We start from the raw sequence: 21093 nt of genomic DNA on the forward strand, positions 1-21093 counted from the left end.
TAAGCAATCGTTAACAAGGACTGGAGCTGCAAAACCAGATCCTGACAGGAGTAAAGGGGGTTAAAGAAGCCCTTTAGAGCAAGGACAGGTCCATCTAATTGCATCCTATTTGGCAGGCAGCAAACACCAGGTCTTCCTCTGTTTGGGGAAGGACGCGGGATGGAAGAAGGGACAGCATCTGCAGGGCTGAGGGTTCGCAGTGATCTGATGTTGGAAGTTAATTATCCAGAGAAAAGGAGGAGTGGGAATGTGGTGTGGCACAGCTAACGCAGATCTCTGCCAGCTCGTTTGGATGGAGCCCTAAGCATGTCTTGCTTCAAAACTCGTGCAGTTCTTCCAACACCACGATGACCAGCATCAGACCTGGTTCGGCTGAGCTCCACATAAAGCAAAGCTTTATATTTCTGGAGGGAAGGATTCTTCTCATTTTTCTTTAATGGCAACCCTCAAATGAGAGAGAATAGACGAGTTTGTGAGAGCGCGGTAAGTGTCTAAAAGAGCCATCCATCTACCGATGACTTAAAATTACAGAAGGTCTGAGACACAGACTGAGATTCTCAAAGCTCAGAGGTGCCACGTTTTGCTCGGGCCTACTTCTACCCAAATCACTAACCGCCTTACAACAAATCAGAAGGAACACAGCGTGAAAGGTAGTTAATGCTGTTGCCATTCAAACGTGATTTGTCAATATAGTAACTTTCCCATGAGGCTGCCCACAGGCAGCAACCTAAAATTGTTCAAAAAATATCACTCCGTTTCTTTTACAGCAAAAAAAAAAAATAGTCAGAAAAGAATGCCAGGAGATTAGAGGGTTTGCAAATACGTTCCCACATCAGTTGGTCATCTCGATACATTTTTAAAGAAGGGCACAGCTTGTAGCTGCAGAGCCACAGTCGCTCGGGGTGCAACACTCCCGGAGCCGGTGACGTGAGAACAGGCATAAATCCGACTGGGTCTTTTCTGTGTCACGATAATGAATGATGTCAGAACACATATGGAGGGCAATTACAGGCGGTGGGGGCAACTTTGAAGGAAATCGAATTTGTCTTTTTCCTTGCCCAGATGTCTAGAATTAATCCTAGCGTTGCAGGAGATAGGCAGGGCAAAATAAACACCACGCAGCCCGAAGGGATGGGGAATGGTTCGGAAGGAACCTTACGCTTGCAGGAGGGCGCTCCGGCTGTCCACTGGGTACCGTTCCCTTTCCAAACGCAGGTGATGACGCCCGGTCCCTCCAGCTGGTGCTCGGCAGAGCACTGGAAGGTTATCACCGTCCCCAGGGCCGTGCCGTTGCCGTGAAGGACCTGCAGGGTGCCGAGCTGGGGAGGGAGGACACGGCTGCACTGCCCTGCACGACAAAAACAAAGCCAGACAATGCGGCGCCAGAGCCAAGAGCGAAGGTCCTCTTCGGTTTTACTGCCATCGGATTGTAAATCAGTCCAGGCTAACGGCGGAAACAAACAACAGAGCTCGGGGTGGGCGATGCTGACCGCTCTGCCAAGTGCCAGCCCAAGGCCAAACCCCCTTCGGTGCCATCCAGCAGCTCCACCGCCCCCACCCCTGGCACAAAGCGGGGTTTTACTCCTGTTGCAACACCGTCTACTTCGACTGGTAAATACTGAGCGTGGGGGTTTTTTTAAAAAAACAAGAGTCATTCTATGAGTGGTGTGGTCTCCTACAGATTCCTGTCTTGTTGGACTCTGTGTGTTTAATTAAGTACTCAGGCTGGCACCTTTCACGCAGGGAGTATCCGTGACACGTCTTCCCCCATGCGAACTTCCCAAGACCTGATGGATCGATCACACATTGCAGCATTTCAGTCTGCCTGGCAGCATCTTTCCGTGACCCTGCAGAAACATCCTGCCTTTCACAAGCCCTGCGCCCCTGTTGGTCGGGGCTGAAAGGAGCCGCTGGGTTCAACAGCTGCTCAACAGGGAGGGGACAGAGAGAGACACACACGTACAGCACAGCTACGCTCAGCTGATCTCCATTTTCAAGTGGCAAGCTCCGCTTTATAGCGGATCATTCATTTTTAGTACATTTTTGCTCGCTCGGCTTTTCTCTTTCTATTCCTTTGGTGTTCATCCAGCCGTTCTTTGAGTCATGGAGCCGTTCTCCTCGTGGCCACCTCATGTCAGCCACTAACTTTATCCGTTGGGATTTATTGTCACAACATTCCTTGTTTCACACTCACTTTAAGCACAAATTTCAATGATCGGTCATTAAGACAACATAGAATACCCAGATGTACTTCAAAGACAACGGCAATCAATACATTCTTCTGGTTTTGTACACGTGCACTGGCAGAATCTGGAAGCTGGTTTACGTATCTTTTTTTTTTTTTTTTTTAACTTTTGCTAAACACCAGCACTGCTTCTGCATCAGGCTCCGAGCTCCCTCTCCTCCACCGCGTTCCCGAGCGACTTCAGCAGACTCAGGGGCAACTGCGTGGCGGTTGCAAGACCAGAGCTGCATGCGCTGGGACGCCACGCACAAAAATTAAAAGGGGGAAAAATCCGCCTCCCACGCTTATGAGCAAAAAGAAACGTAGAGTTTTAATAGCCTCCTTGAGAACACCTCGACGGAATCACACGTCGATACCAAATCTATCTTATTTTTAATACTAACCCGCCCCGCCTGGTCATTAATTAATGTTAAGCTTGTGCAATCAAACCGCAGCAGACAGGCTTGCTACCTAGAAACCCCCAAAAATCTCAGCAAAAGACCGAACAAAAGCCACAGTGACAATTACTGGTGTAATCTATTAAGTAAATATGTACTGAGGACTAGCTTTTAAAAACATGTCTTTTTTTAATTCCATGCGGATTATTTCTGTTTGTTCTGCCACTTCTTTCAGTCTCTTAACTGTGACAGCAATTTGCCACAACGAGAGCAAATATTTCCTTGAGGGTCTTTTCCCTTCATCTCCTGCCCTTCCATCCAACATCCCTTTACCGGAACACACGGGATGTGTAGGCTGGACAACCTCCCTCCTCACTCCAGACGGGCGTTATGAGTTAGGGCTTTTCTTTTTGCCTTAGTCACTCAGAGGCTCACTGTTAAAAAACCCATTGTCCTAAGCTGCAAAACATCTACCTTTTTGCATTTTACACTTTCGAGGCTATTTTTAGCTGCCGGATCACACACTTGAGAGTTCACATGGATGACAATTTTGGCTGCATGAGATGCGGGAAGTAATTCAGAGCCAAATTTGGTGCAAAGCCCACCCGCTCAGCCACCGCAGCAGCCCTCATCACACGCTCCCAGCAGACTTCCCACTTTCCCTGGACTCGCTCTTCAGCCTCTGCTCTCCAAAGAACAGATCGTTTGGTACTGGATCCTTTCTTGAAAGACATATTTCATTTAATCCAGCATCGACCATCCCGAGCAACATGTGCAGCTGCAGCTGGTTCAGGTGCTACTGACCCTTTCCTGCTCCGTCCTTAACCATGACGCTCTGCGCCGAGGGATTAAAACCTCTGGATCTCAGTGATCACAGCATTATTCCTCAGCTGCGGATTTTAAAATATGTTTTTTTTCACTTGAGCTCTACAAAGATTTCTAACCGCCCAGAAGCCATGGATATTGGGTATTTCCTCACTTCGGCCACGGTGTCATCCCCAGGGAATCATTCCTGCACGACCGTGCCTGGGGCCGGGGCCCCAGAGGCTCACCTTAACAACAGCTAATGAGCGCCGGACTTTGGGAAAGCTTCTGCGCCTGGCTCTCTGCAGAGCTGAAAGTGCGTCGACTGCACTTCATGCACCTGCATTCAGCCAGAGCAGAAATGCCGTTTCTTCTTCCGAGGGCTTCGCAACGCGATTTGGTTCCCCACCAAAGTCAACACATGAAACGTGTCACTACTTCTTCCTTCTTACCGACGCTTCTATTGAAATGCATAGACAGATTTCTGCTGTTAGGACTTTGTGAATTTTATCCAAGTTTGGATTGAGTGTCTCTGGATAAAATTCGCCCTAGTTTCCATCGGCAATTGTCTTCTATGAACTCATTTGTAAAATCTCTCCTGTAAGCTCTACCATTCGTTGCTGGTCCCTATCTATAACTTTTTTGCGGTCACTTGCTGCACCCACTGCTCTGCTAGGCTGATTTTACCCTTCCGTCTCCAGAAAAATCGCTGTTTCGGTAAGCGTCCGTCCTTGTATTTATATAAGCAGATGTTGCATGTAGATTTGTCCTTTGAGTACTCTTCAGGCACGTTTATATCTCTCTAAATCTACTCCAATCAAGAATTTTAATACTATTATTATTAAGTATAATATATTTTTGTTTTCAGCCGAGGCTGGTGTCTGAGGCTGCACTGCCTCCTGAAGTAAAACACAAACACTGCATAAACATTTCTGCTGACCGGATTTACATCTCGATTTATATTTATTTCCTAAATATCTAGAAAATACCACGTTCACGCCTTGGGTTGCAGTAACTGTTAGCACCCAGAGATGTGAAACTGAATAAAACCCCCACTTATTGTTCACGTAGCTTTTGCAAGAGCTGCATCTCCCACCCCCCAGCTTCATGCCCGGCAGCCAGCACCCAAAGCTAGGAGGAACGCTTGCGGAATTAACAGCCTATCAGCCATTTCTACGTAGTTTAGAGTAAACGGGAAAATTCATGATGTGTTGTTTAGCTGTGATTAGTTTCACGGCGTCGTTCCTAGACTGGAGACGTGCCTCCAGCGCCCGGTTCCCATTATCCTCGCCGCGGTTCTCCACGCCCAGGCTCGAGCTCTGCTTACGCTTCCAGATACCGGCTACTACTTCCACGCTCAAGAAGAGATCTCACTTTGCTGACGTGTCCCTGTGAAGCAAAGGCTGGCCATTTTTTATTTGGGGTTTTTTTTATTATTTATTTATTTATTTTGAAGTCCAACAGAAGCTGTGAGGACTCTCGCTTGCTCGTTTTACCCATTGAAAAGGATTAACGAACCGCCGCGTCCGCTCCGCGCACCACGTCGCCACACGGCGCCAGCTCCGGTGAACCCGGATGACCGTCAGCCATCAGCTGGCCACTTCCCTTCAGGGCACAAGGACCCGAACACCTTCAGGTTCCTGCAGCTTCTTCTGCAGCTCCTTGTAAAGCAAGAGCTGGTTTATACAAACACATTTCTCAGCTTGGCTTCACACTAAGAGGATACCCGGAGTTCAACAAGTATCTGAATCTGCTGCTACTGTCTGCCAACACAGAGGGGCTACAGCGAATAAACAGATTATTTCACGTGACAAATAACTGTCCTCAAAGTAAAGACACTAAAGCGTAGTGTACTCCATTAATTCTTAATTCACCCACACGACTGTGTTCAGAAATAGCCACGCGCATAATTTCCGGGCGCTGAAAACCAGACAGCAATGCAAGAATTAAGACAAAATAATCCAAAATATCTCTTCTCATGCACAGCCAGGATTATCTGTATCGCAAAATCGATTTGTCGGAAAGAGCTACCATATGGTTTCATTGTCAACAAGCTGCGGATTTATGTTTTGCTGGTAAGAAAACAGAAACGAGAGAGCAACCTAGGCATACTTGCCCATTAAACATTTCCTGTGCTCCTTCCGTAGCGAAACATCGAGACTAAACATCAAATACGTCACCTAAGTATATACCAAAATGATCTAAAATACAGCAATAATTACCTGAAAGCATGTTCTCAAGATTGCCACTCGCTGTTTGTGCAGAAAGGGAGCAATCCACGACTTTGCCTCATTATTCCAACACACGCGTAACTCAAGCCTTTGTGTTGCTTATTGTTGACTGTTTAATGCAACTAAAACACACTGGAATAACCAGATGCCAGAAAGAGACAGAACATTAGGTTCTATAAACCCTGCAGAAAATAAACACGCTGATATTATTTCTGCACGTCTATTCTCCTACAGAAGCACGCCTTAGAAATTAGCGTCCCTGAAGCCACAAGCGTAATGTTGAACATCCGCAGCAGCCTCGCAGAAGAGCTCTTGGAAGAGCTCGCGATGCCAAAAAGCAAAAGAAAAGCAGCTAGAAGTGAGACACGAAATAAAGCAGAAGCAGTAAAGCATCTTGTGTGAGTGAAACCGCCCGGCCTCAGCATCGCTCCCCTCGCGACCATGCCTGCCCTCCCTCGCAGAGCTGGCCGTGAGCCCTGCCGGCGCCGGGCTCCTGATGGCACAACTACAAATGGCGACCAGGAGCCCTCACCCTCCCACCAGAAAATTCAGACATTGGCACAGCTTTTTAAGAAATCAGTGTTAAACACGGCACCAACCCAGCAGTAAAAGAGAGGGGCTGAGGTCCAGGCTCTGGAAGCTGCAGAGCCCGAAGGAGGTCCCCAGCTGTGCCGCGGACACTGGGACGCATGCTATGGAGACTTCCTACTGCTTGGTGGCACCAGGTAACGACCTGCTTCCACCTTTCCTAACAAAAGCACGTCAGCAATGGCATGATTTGACTTTTCCTACCTATTTCACTGGTTTCCAAGAGTAACTATGAAGCCGAGATGCTGGAAAGCTGTTACAGACCCATCTCCCTTCCAACACACGAGCATGGCCCTGCACCGTTATTCCCCCGGAGGAGGCATTGAAGGTCCAGGTGTGGCACAAACCACATGCACCAAACCCATCCCTCTGCATGCACGTGACTGTAAGGACCACCTCCGGCGGGCAGGACCAGGCTGGGCCACCGCTGCCCAGGGGACCTGCATGCTCCACAGGCTGATGGAGACCTGCAAGAACTGCAACAGCAGCCACGCTGGAGGCCAGTTCCATGGAGGAACCCCGGTTCCCTCAGGCCAGTCCCATGGAGGAACCATCTGGACAACCGCAGACCATGAAATCTGAAGAAAAATCTGTCTGAAGAAGACATCTGTCAGAGGACATAGTCCGAGAAAAACACAACTTGTTAACGACACGTAGGTCTTGCAGCTGCCTGATTTCAGCATTTCCAAATGAAAATACTCCCTATAAAACACTCTGGGTTTCTACTGAAAAAATTAATTTTAAAATTGTGAAAGAGGGAACCCGATTTCTGGTCGTTGTCACAGGCCACCGTTGCACACTCATGGAAATGTCTTTTCTCAAGACAGGGATGGGGAGCAGAATGAAGCCCCTCTAATCCAAAGGGAAATGGTGAGGGACCTGCTTCAGCACCTGGATGTGCACAAATCTATGGGGCCGGATGGGATCCACCCAAGGGTATTGAAAGAGCTGGCAGAGGTGCTCGCCAGGCCACTTGGTATCATTTATGAGCAGTCCTGGACAACCGGGGAGGTCCCAGCTGACTGGAGGTTAGCAAATGTGACACCCATCCACAAGAAGGGCCGGAAGGAGGATCCGGGGAACTACAGGCCAGTCAGCCTGACCTCGGTGCCTGGGAAGGTCATGGAACAGATCCTCCTCAGTGCCATTACACGGCACATGCAGGAGAACAGGGTGATCAGGCCCAGTCAGCATGGGTTTGTGAAGGGCAGGTCATGCCTATCAAACCTGATATCCTTCTATGATAAGGTGACCCACTTAGTGGATGAGGGAAAAGCTGTGGATGTTATCTACTTGGATTTTTGCAAAGCTTTTGACACCGTTTCCCACAGCATTCTCCTGGAGAAACTGGCTGCTCATGGCCTGGACAGGTGTACTCTTCGCTGGGTAAAAAACTGGCTGGATGGCCGTGCCCAGAGAGTGGTGGTAAATGGAGTTAAATCCAGTTGGTGTCCAGTCACAAGTGGTGTCCCCCAGGGTTCGGTGCTGGGGCCGGTTCTCTTTAATATCTTTATCAATGATCTGGATGAAGGGATTGAATGCACCCTCAGTAAGTTCGCAGATGACACTAAACTGGGCGGGCGTGTTGATCTGCTTGAGGGTAGGTTGGCTCTGCAGAGGGATCTGGACAGGCTGGACCGATGGGCTGTGACCAATGGTATGAGGTTCAACAAGGCCAAGTGCCGGGTCCTGCACTTGGGTCACAACAACCCCATGCAGCGCTACAGGATTGGGGCAGAATGGCTTGAAAGCAGCTCGACAGAAAAGGACTTGGGAGTGTTGGTTGACAGCCGGCTGAATATGAGCCAGCAGTGTGCCCAGGTGGCCAAGAAGGCCAACAGCATCCTGGCCTGTATCAGGAATAGTGTGGTGAGCCGGACTAGGGAAGTGATCATCCCCCTGTACTCGGCACTGGTGAGGCCCCACCTCGAGTACTGCGTTCAGTTTTGGGCCCCTCGCTACAAGAGGGACATTGAGGTGTTGGAGCGTGTCCAGAGAAGGGCTACAAAGCTGGTGAGGGGCCTGGAGGACAAACCTTATAAGGAACGACTGAGGGAGCTGGGGTTGTTTAGCCTGGAGAAGAGGAGGCTGAGGGGAGACCTTATCACCCTCTACAACTACCTGAAAGGAGGTTGTAGAGAGATGGGGGCTGACCTCTTCTCCCTGGTGACAAGTGATAGGACGAGGGGAAACGGGTTCAAGTTACGTCAGGGGAGGTTTAGATTAGATATTAGGAGACATTTTTTCACTGAAAGGGTTATTAAACATTGGAATAGGTTGCCCAGGGAGGTGGTGGATTCACCATCTCTGGAGGTGTTTAAAAAAAGAGTAGATGGGGCACTGAGGGACATGGTTTAGAAGTGGCTCTTGTCAGGGTAGGCTAAAGGTTGGACTCGATGATCTTAAAGGTCCCTTCCAACCTCAACAATTCTATGATTCTATGATTCTAAATGCTTTTTTGAAAAAGCGCATTCTCCCACTGATAAGGAATTTCCACGCAATTAAGAGAGAAGGAGGGAAGGGGAGAAAACAGGCAGCTGAAGCGAGTTTCTTCCTGCGTTTGCACGTCCATCCTGAGACGAGCTCTCTGCTCACACCTGTGTTACAGCAGATACCTTAGGCTTGCTCCTGCCAACTTCCCTAATTTTTTTTTCTATTGTCCATTGGGTAGGTAAAACTGCTTTTTCGACACGCTGTTTGCAAGGCAATGAACAAGACGCAATAGCCCCGCAGCGTGAAGGGGTGCTGGGACTCCTACGCCAGGCCGAGTCTCAGTGGTTGGGTTTTGGGCAGTGTTGCTTTCCTCCTCACCATGACCTGCCCAGGGCCCCCGGCGAGGTGGGAGCCCCCGGGACAAGCCAGCACATCTCAGCACCCTGCGCGCTTCCTCCTGCACAGACGCTTTCCATCAGGGACGCCTGCGCGATTTCAGATCGGCCACGGCGGCGTTTGGGCAGCAGCTGCCATCGGACAGAACACAATCCTTCCTGGCTTGGAGCAGGGAAGGGCGCACGTACAGAAGAGAGAAGGAAATGCGTCCGGAGAAAAGAAACAGCACAGTGTCAAACGCCAAGCAGCTCTGACACGAGGGGGGCAGGAGCGCTCACCAACGTGACCGTCTCAGGTAAATGAGCAGAAGCCCAGACCCATCCGCTGTTGGATGCTGGGGACACTTCAGCAGGAATCTGATCCTCCTGAGCCGCATCCTCCGACCGGACAACGCTGGTGTGAAGCCGGAGAGAAGCGGCGAGCGAGGGCGTTAAACCACCTGGTCGGCGGGGCCGAGGTGGAGCGGGCACCGGTGCTGTCCCCGGATGGCTGCGCCCCCTTCCCGCGGGGCTGCTGGTTACTCACCCTACAGAGCTGCCCCCCCTATGGCGCCGACGCCCCTACAGCCAGACGGGAGAACACACAGGAACGTACTGGCCACTGCACGGTCGGTCCCTGACAACTCAGGGCGCCCTGTGGGGGGTGAAGGATGGTAAAGCCCACTTCAGGGTCCTTCCACGCCTGCTGAGGTGGCAAAAATCATCAGATAGCAGCAAATTCTTAGCTTCCATCTCCGACAGAAACCCTTACGCTACACTGCTGCAAAATCTTACATCCCGATCTGCAGCAGACAAACTGGGTTCATCTCTCTTTACAGTACTGAGCCTTCCTCTTTTCTCTCTCCCGGCATTTTTCATTCGGCTTTCGAGCTTCTCGCTGTAGTGAACAAGACGCACTAAGACTTAGGAGTCAGCGCTAAAGACTTCCCAGCTCCACTCTGAAATAGTAGAGGGCCGCGAGCAATTTTAATCCACGTGAAACCCAAGCTACGTAGCACCAAGGGTTTGATGGCAGCATGTGTAATCCACTCCTATCTCAAACATAAATAACCTGTAGGACTGGTGCAAAATGATTCTTATTCATAATGTCTTTTATGTTGCTCTTTTAAGAGGGGATTTGTTCCAGCCACCGTGCTGCCATCTCCATGATTGATTTTTTTTGCCAATTTACATCAAAGTCAAGTTATTCTCGTCTGTAGATTTTACTCTTGGATCTCGCAATGAGGGCAATACGGAGTATTTCTCTTCTTATGAGAAGAATTAAATGAGAAATGAGAGCTAAATGAAAAATGAGGTATTCGATGAAGTCCCCAGTAAAGCAAGAACAGATGGGTTTTCTGTGCTTTATTAGTCTGTTTACCAACAGAATTGAAAGAATAGGTTATGACACTTCTGAACAGTTAATAATAGTGCAACTTTTGAGAACAGGAAGGATCCGTTAAACCAAAAGCACATTAGAAGCGTTCATCTATTTCTCTCTTCACCATTACTTCCATATTAAAAAAAAAATAAAAATGTTATATCTACATCTATCTCCACTACGGAGCGCACCAGAGTTATGCCTTAATTTAAACCGTTCCCAATCAAAAATCACCCATGGAAGTGATGCCAACAGTCGCTTTTGTGACTGATTGTTTAGTGAATGGAGCTAATATTGCTGATCGTCTCCCCTCTTTGTCATTCTAAAGCAGATAATAAATAAACTACTTATTTGCACAGTGCAGAGTTTGTGGCCTAGACTCTGAAACAAAGATCCCCAAAAGAAGAAAATTAAGAGGACTAAATTGAAATGAGCTTTTCACCTGCACTACAGCTGAGACCCTGAATGTACCAAACGTCCCAGAACAGACAGACCCAACGGACAGGTGATCGCAGCGGGACGCAGCCGAAATCCACCGCTCCAGAGAGCCGAGTCCCAGCACGCCGTGCCCACGCGGCAGCGAGGGGTCCGGCCCTGGCTGCGCTTGCCTCCGAACTCTGTTAGCACGGCTTCTTGCATAATAAGCATTGGTATTTATAAGAAGGAGAACAGAAGTAACTGGTTACACAATACCACAGTCTTCTACAGATGGTCCTGAGCCTCCCCCGTGCATCTCTGCATCCACAGTCTCCGGAGAGCTTCAAATCCAAAGCAAGATGTGAGTGTCGCCCCAGGATCTGTCACCCCGTCTTTAGGGAAAGCCAAACAGAATCAGGAATGTGAGAAATTAAACCACGACAAATGAATCCATCAGCTCTACTCTGAATTTGAAATGTGCAGGTCAGGAACCTGTTTCTGTATCATTTTCCTCCTCTTTGGGGAATAACAAAGACCAGGAGCATCCCTGCACTCTCCCTCTGCCGCCAGGTCCCTCTCTGTCCTCAGCCAGTCTTTGAGCAGCACGTCCTTGCTGCTGGAAGCGTCCTTCGTGAAACATCAGGCTGGTGAGGTTGTAAGTTTATATTTTCAACTTTCATCATTATTTTTCCCCCATGCTCCTGAATAGTCTCTCATTTGTTAAACCTGTGCAGCCGACTGTAACATTTCTGCAGACAGCGCAAAGTGATACGTGGGCTCCATGAAGCACATCCTGTATATTTTCCAACGGAAAGTATGATGACCAGAAATGTTAAAATTTCCCCTTGTCCGTAGTGGAGATAAGAGATTATCTCGGGCCAATGCTCAACGCATTTTTCATCATCACAATAACTGCAAGAAAACAATCACTGCCAACTGGAAGTTAAGTAAATACGCTACAGAAGGCAAATGATTTGGGGAAATCATGGTTTCAGCACCCAACTCAGTATTTAGCACCTTGCTAACAAGGGCCGGGTATCAAGAGGAAAACAGACGAGTTTTACTTGCGCTCTGTCTTTGGCGAGCCCTCCTCCATGCTCGGACGGTAGCCTGACACGAGCGAGCACCAACAACCGCGTCCAAGAGCAAAATTATCTCGGCGACCTCCCTTCGCACAGGGATGGTGACGAGCATTGCTGGGGTCTGGAGAAGGCTGCAGGCACCCACTTGTAGGAACCCGAATTGGAAAACCGGACCCTTTTGTCTGAAAGGGGATGCTCTGACGGAATCCTCTCTCTTGCTTTTGTTCCCTTTAAGACGCAGAAAGAAGAAAAAATGTCAAAACCACCCGGGCCGGGCAGTTCTAATACAAACACCTTATCAGCACTCATCCTATCAATGGGCCCAAGAAAAGGGCTCGCTGACAGAGAATCTTCAGCTCTGTGGCTTTTCACCTACAAAACGGTTTAGCGCCTCTAAGGAGCTCTGCAAAACCCTTCCGCTTTTTCTCTGCAGAGTACACTTTTTTTTTTTTTAACACCTAAGTGGATCAATTTTATATTTACCCTGAAAGCCAGCTGGTAACAAATCCAACATTTTCTGGCTTCCCTTAATAATGATCAAAGTTTCACCACCAAAATTGCACATTTCAATAGATCTTCGGTAAACTGAGCAAGATTCAGATTTTACTGTGTCTTGCAGACGAGGAAAGTAAAACAGAGAGGAACCAGCTGCAATGTTGTCCATTAAGCTCTACAGATTCAATATAAAAACCACCGGTGGTTCGTTCTTCTGTCCCGCAGTGGGATGCACGGCCAAGCACGAGAGCTGGGCAGAGCCGAGTGAAGAATCTCAGTATTTAAAGGGTACGGGATAGAAAATGATTATCTGGAGACACCTGATGGGGAAATGAGTCTAGGTACAGTGCCCCGGCAACACCAGGCATCTCCTGCTTGTAAGACCTGTCAGATTTTCAACAGTTTATTTAATTTGCAATAGGCAGGGCTTCACGCAAAAGCGAGTCACTGGAGAAGCCAAAAGAAAACCTCAAACCTATTTTTACAGGGAAAGCAAGTGCTCGTTGGGAGCCACGGACGGAGGAAGGATGAAGGATGCCCGACTGGACAGTTGGATGGGGCAGAGCCCCCTGCGCTGCCACCTTCGGGGATCCCTCCTGCAACATCCCCCAGGAGGGCGGGCAGCATCCCCGCGCATCTGTCACCCGCACCTGACGTGGTCCCACTCCTCGCCGCCAAGCCGGGCTCCCCGAGGAACGGAGCTCAGCCCGGCTGTGGGTTTGGCTGTATACAGCCAGCGACGGCTCCGGGTTATCTGCCAGCAGCAACTGCTTGGGCTGGTTCGTCTACAGCGGCGCGCAAACATGCTCGGGGTAATGAATGTCGCTGATAAGAGCAGATGGCTCCCGATGATGGAGCTGGTGGCCTCTTGCTTCTGCGTGTTGTTTTCCAGGCTGGGCACAACCTCCGGGGATGGCAGAAATCCCTGCTGATGGGGGGGCACGAGCCTTGACCGAAAAATGCTGGAGTTGGAAGGGTCCAGAGCCAGGCAAAAACCCCTTCAGGCATTAGAAAATTCACCCCCAATGTGACATTTTAGGTGGACTAGAAATGCTTGCTACTTAACGGTTACACGCTCATTTCTGGCCAAAAAGCTCCAAAACGTAAGAATTACATTTGCACAAAGCCCTTTTTTGTAAAGAATATAGAAACTTCTCCGCCTTTTCTCTTTGAAACTTTCTTGTTTTAAAACAGACTATCGGATACAGGTTTGTTAGTTTTCTAGGTGAATTTCCAGCCATCCTGTTAAGAAAAACCAACCTGAATGCTGGAGATCTTGCCTGCATTTGCCGCCCCTGGCCAGCCTGTTCCGGCTTCTGCACATCCTTTTTCCTTCCCAATAGCAAACTGAAGCAGTTCCTGTACTTGGTTCGCTGCGTTAAGCTGCTAAATGTGCACCACAGAGCTGTGACCCGGCATTCACAACTGTCAGCAAGAATTTCTGTGAATAATTGATTTTTTTAGACACCAGTCTGAAAGAGTTAGCAATAGCATGCAATCTATTACGGTGATAGAAATCATTCATGGACTGAGAAACTAACGGCATGATTTAAAAAACCTTCTCTGCGGTTTTATCACTTTTTATTTTTCTTTTTTTTTTTTTTTTTTTTTTAATGCTGCCAGGTTCGGCTTTCCTGTTCCTGGGCTTCACCCGTGACAGCAGAGGGGCACGCAGCCAGCAGCCTGCCCACGGACACAAAAGCAACCTGCAAAACCGCAACATGTGAAAGGCACGCAGCATCCTGCCAGAAATCGCTCAAGCACGGCAATGATTAACGGTACGAGTCAATGAGCACATCTGCTTTCGGCCTCCCTGGCCGTAGGAATCAGAGAGAGATGGCACGAAGATTGACGGGGATGCCAGGATGAGGACAGGGAACCAGTCCGTCGCGTTTGCTTTTTCCCATTAGAGAAGTCAATGATTGAGGGTGAGTTACACACGGGTGAGTTACGAGCAGATCAAAGGACAGCAGCCCCATGCCCTTCCCTTCCTTGTACTGCACATGTCTAAGAAACGAAGATCTGCATCAGATAATTCAGCTAAACCACTGGCAGCTTTTGGACGGCCGAAATACGGGGCAAGGATAGTCTCTGATTCGTATTTAAAATGAGGTAAAAAACCAGTCCCAATCTATATTTCTGTATTTGTCAATGATAATGGGCCAAACACCAGAGCCCTCTCTTGCCTACGCAAAACTGCCACTGGCTTCGTGGGGCACCTCTTTTAGAGCGAAGCGAGACCTGTGTGTCCTGTCCAGACGCCCCTTTTGACCTCCAACCAGGACACCGACCCACTAGTGAAGGTCACGGTCTCAGAGATGACTGCGGTTCTGAGCAGAAATCCCCCCGGGTGTAATTCTGCTCTTCTACACGCGGGCACAAATTTCTGCTCTCCCGGACAGGAGGAACCAAGCAGAACTCCCCCTTTCCACCTCCTTCAGCCACCCCAGCCCAAAACACCTTCCCCAACGCCGTTCCCCAGCCCGCCCACGCGCTCAGGTTTTTGTACATCGTCTTCCCTTCACCTATGGCTCCTGGCCCCATTTTCACCCCTCCTCAAAATCCTGCCCAATCAAAGACCCTCTGCCGAGGAGACTTGTACATGCGAGCAGCACTGCGTTTGGCTTTATTTCATCCCAGAACTAATACTTAATAACCGCTTCCAGCCCCGTTAGAGGACGAGCAAGCATCCTCTTCCCTGACGAGTGTCTCTACCCACCGCCACGTCTCCCGGTTGGGCCACTGCGGCCGTGCTGGTGCCAGCGCCGCCGTCCCGAGCCACCCGGGGCTGTTGGGCCAGCACCTCTGCACCCAGAGAGGGTCTGGAAGGCGAGAGGGGCTCGCATCCGCTGGAAAAAGCTGGTAAGTAAATCAGGCACCAGCTCAACCCCATCTCCGAGACCCTCAACACAGACAGGAATTGATTTATTTTGGTGAGCGGTTTCTCGTTCTGCAACTTCTGCATTTCTCACTGTCATCTTAAAACAAAACGAAGCGTGCGAGAGGCAGACCTCCACCCAGACTGCAAAATCATCTCCCTGCCAATCTTTTGATCCACTGAGCTAGTCAAAACTGCTCCTCAGAGTGACACGCTTGCTTATCTGCAACTGCATTTGAAAGACGGCGTGTCAATAAAATGCCTAAATGCATCCTACATGTTGGCTTGTCCCCGTCAAATTACTGAAGGCAAGATTCTGTACTGCCAGGCACAGAAAAAGTCAGTGGCAATCGTGACTGAACAAGCGAAGTAGCGCTCATTTCAGCACAGTTAAAATTCTCCGTATTGCAGACGCGTGTTGGGAGCCCTCGCTTTCTCATGGGAGTCCGAAGACCTCCTGGCTCTGCCACGGCGGGAACAGCCAAACCGGCAGCGTTTGGGCCCTCCAAAATAGACCGCGTTTCTGATCACAGAAACCCCAGAAAGGGCTGGATTATCTTTTGCCATTTGGGTGGGTTTCTTTCTGTGTTTTGAGGCTGACTTCTGATTTTCGAAATATCAGTGTTTCGGGTCCAAAACGGCCAGCTCACTTCATTCCCTAGCTGAAATTCAGAAGTCTAGACATAATTCATCTCTATAACCTAGGTAATTTAAGAGTAGGTAGGACAAAGTATTGGAGAATACCATAGGGAACATTCTTGCACCATGGAGGACTGTACCAGACGACCTAATAAATAACTTCTCCCCCCCCCCCCCCTGTTTTGTACCGTTCTAGAGTTTTTATGACAAGCACAAAAATTATTTCCTCAAAGCAATAACAACGCCTGGTGCAAACACCTAACCACCAAGATTAGCATCTTGCAGTACAGGAGATAAAACCAATTAGCCGAAATCCTGCAACTGTCACTTCTTTCACCTTATTTAATAAAAGGTTTCACTTTGATCTCTTGGGAGAAAAAGGAAGGAGAAATAACCCTGACGAAATTACAAGCCCATATACTCCAAGTTGTGTCACATTCGGTCTTGTGGAAATGGAAATTTGGGATTAATGTCTTCTTCCCCAGCCTAAAAACCGAGCCGCATCTCAGGATCACGGGAACAAGGCAAGAAACCTCCTTGCAGCCCTTCTGCAGAGCAGCAGTGCTCTTGGCTTTGAAGAGCAGCTTTGCTTTTGCTTTCCTGGAAGAGCAGCCGTAAGTTCTCAGTGACACGATTTCAGTTTCTGCGCTGGCACGGAGACTCACTTCAGAAAAAAAAGTTGCTCATAACAAAAGAGCAGACACCTTGAGTCACGCCAAAGATCCATCCAGCCTGGTACCTACACCCCGCCATGGCCACGAAGAGTCACCCAGAGCACAACCGAGCAAATACGTGGTGATACCACTTCCATCCTCCAGCAAACTGCAGCTTGTGTCTGTCCTAAGCCAGAGATCGCGTCTCTTCCCGTAAATGGTGTCTGCTACGTAATTTCTTCCACAGCTTGGGCTGGAGGCAGCGTTCGCAGCGTCCTGCAGCACGTTCCTCCTCACCTTGGGCAGCTTCTCTTCTTCCCACGTTGGGAAGGCGGAGGGACGAAGCAGAACCACAACCACAGACAACAACCCAGCATTTATAACCTGGCTTGCGCCTGCCGTGTCTGTGTTTCTGTCCTACATTCCATTTGTCTGTGGCTGCACCGATGTGTCTGGAGATGGCACGTCGATGTTTGCAGAAGTACGTGCTACCCCGCTCTGGAAGAGCCGCAGGGCTGCGCTGCGGAGCGAGGCAGGAATCGCAGCGAAAACCAGGGTACCACCCTGGAAAAACAGAGGGCCAGAGGCCCCAGCCCCCCCAACACGGAGACTAAAAATAGCGATACGCCTTTGTTCCTTCTCATCTCTTTCCTGTTTCACCCAAAGAGCCCCCCTACAACCTAAGCAGCTTCAGAGGCAACAGCAGCTGAGCGAGACGGCAGCGGCTGGGCTGACGACAGCACCCCTGCTCCATGGCAGCTCCCGCAGGGCAGGAAAGAGCTCAGGTCACTGCTGACACGAGCGCTTCAGCGTTCCAGAGGCTTTTCCAGATAATATAATGAGCCTGGCAAGAGAAGGTCGATGAGTATCTGTCCATAGTAAACCACTGCAGGAAGGCAGGGATGCTGTAACGCTGCCGTGACAGCAAAACAACCACGGTACGACACGGAACACATAAAAACATCTGTATCATTTAAAACTGTAAGGGGCTGAATTGAGGAAGGATTCTTCTCAGCTTCGAGACCTCTGCTGCACTCTCCCCCCGTCTCTGCCCTTCGGATACGGGGAATACCAGAGCGGCATGCCGACTTTCCCGCGACGCAAGCCGGGCTCGCACAGCCTCTGCTGCCGGCGCTGCTGAACCTCGGCAAGCACAGGGTGGCACGGCTCTCCCTGCTCAGGGTGAGCCTGCCAGTGGGAGAAACCAGTCCTCAAAACGCAGGGAAAGCAGAGGGTGTTTGAATTTCACAGCCGTGTTTCAGGAAGCTCTAAGACCCTCCAAGTGCTACAGGCATCAGGCTGTGCCAAGGAACTTCGTTCAACCTCCCGCGTTCCTGCGTTAATTCAAAGGGCAATCTTGCCACTTTTTTTTTCTTTTTTTCACCCTCTGCAAAAGGAACGCGTGAGGGAGTTTGTCCGTGCAAATGTTTGTTATCACCCTGTTGCTCGTGGCCTGAAATTTTACAAGGGGGACACTCAGTCAAAGCAGCATGAAAAATGATCGCCGACAACGACGCAACACAATGAAAGGCACTGTGTAACGGTTGTCATCAGCTTTCTCTAGAGGTCACTTCTCCAGCAAACAAATGCATAAATAACAGAGTCGCATTTAAATTAAGCGCCCTGAACAAGAGCTTAATTTAAAATTATACAAGAAGTAGTCATAATTTTAGCTAAGCCACACGGCCACCTAACTCAGTGCATTCGTAGTAACAAATGGATATTCACCCAAGGAGAAATCTGAAGGCCAAGACAAACCCCCATGAGTAGCGGGAGAGGTGAGGAGGGAGCAGGACACCCTGCAAAGGTCTGGCAAAGCCCCGTGTGCCAGCCCTGTCTCCCACCACAGACGCAGCAGCCGTGCAGGCGCAGCCGTGCCCCCATCCTGCCGACTCCACCCCAGCACCTTACCGAGAATTCCCGCTCCACACTTCTGGCGCGGCTAGTTTGGAAAAAATGGTGTTTGTTGTTCTGGTTGGAGACACGGCTGAGAGAAGCCAGGTTTGTAGCTCTCTGAGGGATTAACCGAAGGAGGAATTCTAGTCTGAATGCCAAATTTTTTTTTGGTGGATCCTGCATTTCTGGGAGTTTTGCCACGGATCTACATCGGGCAAGATCATCCTAGGCAGGAACAGAAAGGCTGAGTGTAAGATGGGACACGCCACTTCCGAACCTCACCTTAATTGTGGGCAAACCCAGCTCCAGAAGACAATTTGACGCAACAAATAAACGCAGCCAAATAAACATGATTTTACAAAAGAAAAAAAGTCAATAATTAGTAACATTAGCATCAAACTAGAGCAACAGGGTCTACGCTTGCATTCGAGTTGTTCCTTCTTTAAGTAGGTTTCCCAGAACTTGTTTTGCATTTTTAAAATAAACTGCTCTATTAAATTCAAATTAAATGCACAGTTAAGCACATTCGGAGGACGCAATTTAAAGCATCGCTACACTGTTAGCCCAAACACGTCTGCTCATTTCCGTCAGCGTAACAAAACCAGGTCATCGATAAAGTCTACTAGGACCCCACGGGCAAATTAAATCGCAGGGATACGTGCGGACAGGCTGCGAAGGAGGTCCCTGCACTTCAGGAGCGCTCAGCCCTGCTTGCACTGAAGCCAGGGTGCCTACCCTGTGTCCTGCAGCACGGCAGGGACAGACCCGGGCCGGCAGCGCTGTGCCGACAGCAGCCCACCTGCACCGGGCTCCTTCCATCCCACCCGTGACGAGCCCCCGCGGGCTCCTTCCATCCCACCTCGCTCCCAGGCCTCCGAGCTCGCCGGGGCTGCGAGCAGGCGGCTCCCACTGGCCGAGTCAGCTGTGATGGAAGGCCACAGCCCAGGACCCCCAAACTGGCAGAGGCTGCCCCCCCTGACAGCGTGCACATCCCGCGCGTGGCAGGGACAGACCCTCTATCAGCTCCTGTTATCATCAAGTTAATCAGACTCATTCGACTCAGAGGTTTTGAAAGGATGTTATGATCCACACGATCAAATTGAATAACAAAAACGAGGGCGAAGAGAGAGAAAAGGACGCAGAAAAGCTTTGATTGGTTTCTCATTCCACTCCTCAGTGTGTTATCCTATCCCATCAAAACACCAACATCATCATTTTCTACCCAGTCAATTTACGTTTCTCCAGGGACGGCTTCTCTTTGAGGACCATCAGCTTCCAAAAGGCTGCGAGAAGATTCGTGCCCTGCCCCTTCCCTCTTTAGAAAGTACGCTGGATGCCACGTTCGCCACCGCTGCACCCCGGTGGCCGACTCCGAACTCCCATAAATTAATTCATCACAAATGAACCCTATTTAAGAGCGACGGAACCGCAGCGGAGGCCCAGGCAGCGGGGCTGCCCCCGGCCAGGCCCTCCAACGCCCGACCCCCCGCCTCGGGCCGCGTCCCCCCACCGCTCCCGGGGGTGACCGGCCCCGGGGTGTGTGTGTGTGTGTGCGCTGCAGGGAGCCCCCCCCGGCCCTGAGAGCCCATCCCGGGGGTGCCTGGGCGGCCCGCACCCCGCCGGGCCCGCACCCCCGGGGTGCGCCGCAGCCTGTCCCCGCGGGGGCCGTCCCTTCCCCGCCCGGCTCCCGCAGCGCAGCCCCGGGTCCAGCCGCCGCCCGGCCCCGCGCCGAGCCCCCTCCCCTGGCCGGGCGGCTCCGGGACACCCGTTGTGTCCCCGAGAACTTCGGGGGGAGGGCGAGGTGCCGCCCTGTGCCCCACGGCCGCAGGGACCGGCCCCGCCGCCGGCACAGGGGATAACGGGGAGGGTGACCTGCCCGGAGAGGGGGGGGTCCGGAGCCGGAGGGGGGGAGATCCCGCTCCCCTTCCCGGGGGAAACCCACCTCTGTCCAGGGCGTCCCGCATCCTGCCCCGGGTACCCCGCATCCCTACGCGGACGGGGGGGTTCCACACCCTGCCCGGCTCCGGCGCTGCCCCCGCCGGCATCTCCCCGCTCCCGGTGCGGCGCAGGAGGGAACTTGTGCGCGGAGCGACGCGGGACCCCGCGGAGCCGAGGCCGGGGCCGCGCTCGTACCTGTGTATCCGCGGGGGCCGCCGTCCCGCCCGGGCGCGGCGGTGCGCGGTTCGTCCAGCCCCGGCGCCGTGGCTGCCGGCATGGCTCCGCCGAGCCCCGCCGCGCCGCCCCAGCAGGTGCAGCCCTCGCCGCCTCCGCCCGCTGCCGCCGGGGCCGAGCCGGGCCGGGCCGGGGGGGGCCGGGCCGCCGTCCCGCGGGAGCCGCCGCCGCCGCCGCGGCCCCTCCGCCGGCAGCGCGGAGCGGGAGGGGGAGGAGCGGGAGGCGGCAGGCGGGAGGCGGCGGCCGCTCGGGGCTGGCGGGAGCCCGGGCGCCGCCGGAGCGCTTCCCCTGCGCGCTGCGGCCCCGGGGCACCGGGCAGCGCCCCGCTGTGACACCCCCCCGGCGGCCGCCCCCACCGGCACCCGGGGCTCGGCCCGGCCTCCCCCGACCCGCACGGCTCCCCTGGAGCGGCCTGGCGGGGGTGCGGC

At 51.4% G+C, this 21093-nt stretch overlaps 1 protein-coding gene across 1 annotated transcript in view; it reads right to left on the bottom strand.

Annotated features, from left to right (window-relative positions):
- Nucleotides 1–20836, bottom strand: part of SUSD3 (sushi domain containing 3) — a 39626-nt gene extending 18790 nt beyond the window's left edge. Inside the window, exons 1-2 of the mRNA XM_074602691.1 lie at nt 20627–20836; nt 1160–1348 (exon numbers count right to left, since the gene is read on the bottom strand). Coding sequence (XP_074458792.1) covers nt 1160–1348; nt 20627–20708 — 271 coding nt within the window. The 5' untranslated portion in view covers nt 20709–20836. The remainder of the gene's footprint in view (nt 1–1159; nt 1349–20626) is intronic.
- Nucleotides 20837–21093: the final 257 nt, after the last annotated feature.

The sequence above is a fragment of the Larus michahellis genome, chromosome 10 (assembly GCF_964199755.1).
Source record: "Larus michahellis chromosome 10, bLarMic1.1, whole genome shotgun sequence".
NCBI classification, from domain to species: Eukaryota; Metazoa; Chordata; class Aves; order Charadriiformes; family Laridae; genus Larus; species Larus michahellis.